Raw genomic sequence first — 6354 nt, 5'->3', positions numbered from 1 at the left:
TTCGGCATCATCTTCTCCTATCCTTGGGAGAAGGATCTCCTTAGCGTCTCTGTCGAGTCGCTGATGATATTCCAGTGTGCTTTCACTGGTGGTTCTTTTCGTGAATTTTTCACGAGTTCTATTTATGTCCTGGACCGTGGTCCAGGGGTGTTTATTTGTTTCCTCACTTTTTTGTGAGAAATTTATTTCCTTCAGCAAATCTGTTTGTTCACTGATTTTTTCAGTCAATGCATCGATTGCGTTGGCCATTCTTTCTAGAGTTATGTCTAGACGAGCCGTGCTATTATGGTTCGTTTCCTCGATCTTTTTTTGGATCGAGTTTATCGCGTTTATTATGCGTGATTCCTGGTTTTCCAGGAGGAAGTTTGGTTGGGTGAGCAGAGACTCTCCCCAGTTGACATTTCCGCTTCTGGGGGTTCCAGAATGGGTTCTTGGAGTGAACACTCCACGCTCGCTTTGTTTAGGCAAGGCCATTGTGGAGGGTGCTTCCCTTTCATAGAGGGGTTTGTTCGCTGATTTTTCCTTACTTTTACGTAAGGCTTCCTCAGCGAACTCCCTCATTTCAGTTCGCCTCCTCTTCATTATCTCGGAGATCTCCTCCGAGGTTGGCGACCTTGCCTTGTCTGGCATGGTGTGTGGGAGTGTAAACAGCGGAAGTTCTTTTGGAGCTTCCACGCTCTGGGAGATCCTGCTCTCAGGGTGTATTTTCGCGCCTTCTCGGGCTTTCAGCCTGAGAAGAAGTTGATCTTCACTTTCCGTCCTCCATTCAGACGGAACCTGGAACAAGTCCAGTAGTTTTTCGGATAGCCGACGCAGGGGCTCTTCCCTTTGTTTCCCTTTGTCTGCCTTTGGGGCTTGACTTGGGGACGTGAGGGGGGGCTCCAGGGGATAGTGGGGCCCTGGAGTTTCCTGTGACTCTATCCAATCAGCTTTTTGGGCTGATCGTTCGGCACTTACGCGTTTTCCGTGCAAGTCAATCACCTCGTGAGGAGGTGAGGGATCTTCCCCAGCTTGGGTTAGATCGGTATGTTGTGGAGTTCTGGGGGTATTTTGCCCCGCACTTACTCCACATAAGTTTCTAAAACCTTCAGGGACCAGCCCTGAGGTGGTTGCTAATGCCGGATCATGTTGATCCTCGTCATCGTCTGACGACGGCTTTTGGTTTGAATCTCCCATGATGGGAGATTGCGGTTTCTTTATAAACTGCTCGTTTCTTTTTAGTGTCGCTGCAGATGTGACTTTGCCCTTGCGGGCATGTTTAGGCACCATAGGCGCTTCCGAGTCAGATGTTAAGATTGTAGAGTTGTGGGTTGTGTTGTAAAACACACCTCATGCACTTAAAAAAGTGTGAGGTCTTAGGGTGGCTCAGCACACAAGGCCGTAAGTGATACAAGATAGTGTATTTTACGGTGGTGTGTAAGCAGTTACCCAGAGGTTCCCGCTTGCCCACGTGACTATATGTATCTAATTTACATGTGACTCGGGGTTCGGGGCTATTGCCCTGACACTGAGTGTTGTCTGAGTTTCAACTATTATTAAAATATATATGAGCCTAGCATGCCAAATAAAAACTCCCTTGTAACCCACATCCAAAATGACAATCCTCTGGAAAATTTGTCAAGTGCAATGTGAGAGGTATCATCATTGTAGCAGGAGATGATCTCTGCCTTGAGTTTTTCCACAAGATCTTCCTGCATTGCAGCAGAAATTAAGAATGAGTGTGAGTCTGATGAGTCATCAGGTGCAAGACCCCTAATGCAGTCAGCAAACTCCAATATTGCTGAGACACTAGGGTAGAATAGTGAAGAATCTGGATTTGAAGAATGAGTAACTAATAATCCATTAAAAGTAGAGGCCATACCATCCGAAAGATCAGACAAATCCTAGTTAAATGAAAATGAATTAAATAAGTTTCATCTAACATTAGCTGACAATTGATTGTACCCCATGTGTTTGCACCTCCGAAGCATCCCCAACAGCAATAACCTCACTCTCAAGGCCCTCATTGATCTCATTATCCACTGTACTGACTGAACTTGTCTCATCCTATTGAATATTGATAAGCCATAGACATCATAACTGCTGTTGGCATCAAACTTGCCTCATCATTCTGCTCATCAGTGTGGATATGGATAAGGTGGGCCTGAGAAGCAGCCTGAATATGACATATGTTGCAGAGTGTCACATCAGACATGGCTGTATCATTGCCTCCGAGCCTGTGTAACAAATTGGGCCAATTGGTTCCAAGCCCTCAGCAGAGGCAAACCCCACTGCAAAAATGAATCTGGATTGGTGTGGATAAACCATCATTCAAGATAGTCTGGATCTCATCTGGAAGAGGTCCTCCAAGATGGTCGAGATATGGGGCTAATTAAAAGGTATTAAGTTAATGATAATTTAGATGAAAATGAAACTGCCACCAACCAAGTCGCAGCACATGAGTTCCATCCTGTTTCTTCGAAAAGGCACTCACTGCCTTGAACCCTTCTACCTCATAAAATATATGCTCCAGAGTGTCAGTTGCAGTGAGATGCAGCCTAGTCAGCCATCTAATGATGGCCTATAGAGGGGGGGCTGTTTGGTCTTCAAATGGGCCTAAAAGGGGGTATTTACTAGTGGATGTCCTGGACATCCTGGTGAAGACTGATCCATTCACCAGGACGTCCCCAGGATGTCCTAGGATGTCCTGGGATGTCCTGGGATGATTCTATAATTCAATCAAATTCAATCAAATGCTTCTGTGATTCAATCAAATTTGTATTATTCAGGGTAGACATTCAAAACATAATGCCGCAATTGAATCTGATTTCCCATGACAATCCTCAGGCTGCTCAACTGTCTGTGCACAATGCTGGCCACTGTCTGAAGGGGTGTCAACTGTTAGAACCGGGCGGGAACAGACGACTCCGGAGTGGAATCGGAGACTTAGCGTGGAGGGACCTTGGCCTCAGCGACTCAAGCGGAGCGCTGTGCCATTGCTGTTTGTCCATTTGGTCCTTAATTTCACAGTAGGTGAGCAGGAAGTCTCTAGGGGGCATTTCAGGTCGATTTCGGACTAAACCAAAACGAGTATGTACAAGCGCCGATATATATAATGGAAGGGGCAAAAGCACAAGGAGGACAAAGGGTAACCGAATCGGAACGAAGACGTCCGAACGGGAACAAAGGGTAGAAGGAGTGGAGAGGTACCGAAGGTCATAAGGCAGGACCTGTGATACATCCGAAAGGAGGTAGGGAGGGCGAGGCCCAGAGGGGCAGGAGGATGAGGGGAAGTGGGGATGATGGCTAACTGGCTAGAATAGAAAGAAGCAGTAGTCCAAATAGGGATGAGGGAAAAACGCGAGAAATACATTACAAGCGGCGAGAGCGCCGAAGGCAGTCTGCGAAGCTCGGGGGTTGCGGAGCTTACGGAGGTTACGGAGGCGGGGTTGAAAGTCCGAGGGATTTTGGCAATGGTGTTTACATAGTATGAGGTCACCAATGCAATGGACTAAGACCGAGGTGGAGTCAAAGTCCGAGGTAGGGACTATGACGGAGGCTCGGAGTAAGGTACGAGCGGTGTCCGAGTGCGAAGTACGGAACAGCGGTGGAAGGTCGTAACTTGGCGGAAGGGTGGCGGAGGAGTAACAGAGGGAGGAGAGAGGGGAAAGGTAAGGGAGAAGGAGTGGCGGGAAGGAGAGTAGTCAGGTCCGAAGGTGAGTATCGGAACGGACGGGGGAAGCGTAGGGGGATGACGGGAGGGTGGAGGTGTTGTGAAGGGGGAGCGGAGTAGTAGGAGGGTGGCGAGAGGGGCGGTGTTCGGTCCGAGATGAGTATCGGAGCAGACGGAGATAGGGTCGGAGAGGTAAGGAGGAGGTGTGTTGCCAGGACCGAAGGTGAGTATCGGAGCGGCAGCAGTAGGTTATGACTCCGGAGGTGAAGAGGGTGGAGGTCCGGAAGTCGGGTCGGGGTCGGGTATGCACGGATATGACATCAACACTGTTTCCCACGTCCCCAACACACTTTACGCAGATGGATAGCCCCTTTGAATAGCTTCCAGAATATATATTTTGAGACTGAATTGACCAATAAATCATCGAGAAAAATGCAAAATACTTTTTTGGATGCAAGTCTTTTGGGTTAGTGTGGCTGTCCACCTCATGTCTGTGCACAGTGCTGGTCATTGTCCGGAGGGGTGTCCAGACTGTTTCCCACGGTGTCAACACACTTTGCGTAGTTGGATAGCCCCTTCAAATAATTTGAGACTAAATTGACAAGCAAGTTATTGAGAAAAATGCAAAATACTTTTTTGGACACGAGTCTTTGGGATATCTGTCAGAGACCAGGTTCGAGACGAAGGAAAGTCTCCATGGCGGAGGGCTTCGGCCTCAGCGATTTATGCCAAGAGCGCTGTGCCTAGTAACACGTCTGTGCCCTAACTTACTAACTGGCAACCAGGACTGAAGGGGGGTAACTCTAGTCGATTTTATTACTGAGGTGTAACCTATGTACAAGCTGGAGATATATATATGGTTACAGCAAGGATGGGTCCGCAAATGGCGGAGCCGAACGGAGCGGAGCTAACGGGGTTAAACATTAGCCGACTGAATATTACCGACGAGTCAGGTCGCAGGGTTAACAGAAAGGCAGGCAATAACCCAGAAACAGAAAGGAGGGATGGGCCCAAAGGTGGGCTCTGCAGGGCAGGTGAGTGTATTGCCCAGCGGAGGCAGGGGTGCACTAGTGGACGTCGGAGCTGTCTGGAAGTCTTTGGGGCTCCGTACTTAGGGAGGCGTTGGTAATAAATTGAAAGGAGGGGGTGGTGACCATCAAGGGGTACCGAGAGGATTGCGGAATATGGGAGCTCCGAGGTTAGTAAAGGAGCGGAGGTAGGCCAGAGGGATTGGAGGGACCGGAAGTCGATGGCCAGGAATGGATATGATATCAGTGACCCAGGAATTTCGATGACTTCGATGACTGTCAGTGAAATTTAGTGGCCCAAGCAGACTTGCATCCAAAAAAGTATTTTGCATTTTTCTCAATAACTTGCTTGTCAATTTAGTCTCAAATTATTTGAAGGGGCAATCCAACTACGCAAAGTGTGTTGACACCGTGGGAAACAGTCTGGACACCCCTCCGGACAATGACCAGCACTGTGCACAGACATGAGGTGGACAGCCACACTAACCCAAAAGACTTGCATCCAAAAAAGTATTTTGCATTTTTCTCGATGATTTATTGGTCAATTCAGTCTCAAAATATATATTCTGGAAGCTATTCAAAGGGGCTATCCATCTGCGTAAAGTGTGTTGGGGACGTGGGAAACAGTGTTGACACCCCTTCAGACAGTGGCCAGCATTGTGCACAGACAGTTGAGCAGCCTGAGGATTGTCATGGGAAATCAGATTCAATTGCGGCATTATGTTTTGAATGTCTACCCTGAATAATACAAATTTGATTGAATCACAGAAGCATTTGATTGAATTTGATTGAATTATAGAATCATCCCAGGACATCCCAGGACATCCTAGGACATCCTGGGGACGTCCTGGTGAATGGATCAGTCTTCACCAGGATGTCCAGGACATCCACTAGTAAATACCCCCTTTTAGGCCCATTTGAAGACCAAACGGCCCCCCCTCTATAGGCCATCATTAGATGGCTGACTAGGCTGTACTAGCCATAGTCTTCATTTACGTTCCGCGTTAGCTCTCCTATTATTTGCTTGCGCTTAGCAAGAGATGAGGCACTCTAGAGCTCAGATTCTGGGGGAAGCAATAGTGAATCGGAGGGTATAACTGCTGTATGTCAGTCTGGTGGTTGGGCCCAGCCTGGGAACACGTCTCGCCGCTGAACTGATCGAACTTAGAATTTTAAGATTGAGGGGGTGGACCGTTATACCGAACTGTGGTGTGAAGCAGTCTTGGGTAAGGGTCCAATGAGCTAGGGGATAGGAAAGTGAGCGTTTTAAGGCTTAGACGAGCCGCTCGGGATCGGAGGCGCGTTACCGGGATGTCCTTCTCTCGGTAAGTACCCAGTGTTATAACCAATGATTGATTTGGGCGTCAGAGATGCTTTGGCCGAGCAAGGAAAGGCGGCCCAAGTGCCCCGATTCCAACTAGTGCTTGAGCTGTGCGAGAGTGCGACAACCCCTGTCGTGGACAGGAATCCGTAGCTCGTCTTCATTCGTGTAGAACGTACCATCGAAAGCGGCCGGTAAAGGAGGGTGATTTCATGGCTGCTGTTTCTGACGTTAATGCGTGAGCATGCTGCTGGGGCTATTTTAGGAGCCACCAAGCGCCACTGATCCGACGTCCTTTTTTGCGCTCGACCAAGAACGAAGAAACTGCACATCACAGGCAAGTACAAGCACGG

The 6354-nt window shown here is 48.4% G+C and overlaps 1 protein-coding gene across 1 annotated transcript; it reads right to left on the bottom strand.

Annotated features, from left to right (window-relative positions):
- Positions 1 to 1535: 1535 nt before the first annotated feature.
- EI90DRAFT_3127288 (uncharacterized protein) lies at positions 1536 to 2194 on the bottom strand (the record flags this gene model as incomplete). The annotated part of the gene is made up of 4 exons (XM_039063998.1): positions 1536 to 1810; positions 1862 to 1883; positions 1933 to 2046; positions 2081 to 2194. The coding sequence occupies 4 exons, from the start codon at positions 2192 to 2194 to the stop codon at positions 1536 to 1538; spliced, it is 525 nt and encodes a 174-aa protein (XP_038913414.1).
- Positions 2195 to 6354: the final 4160 nt, after the last annotated feature.

This window comes from Cantharellus anzutake (genome assembly GCF_015039405.1).
Source record: "Cantharellus anzutake strain C23 chromosome Unknown EI90scaffold_42, whole genome shotgun sequence".
NCBI lineage: Eukaryota > Fungi > Basidiomycota > Agaricomycetes > Cantharellales > Hydnaceae > Cantharellus > Cantharellus anzutake.
This window is presented reverse-complemented; position numbering and strand designations above follow the sequence as displayed.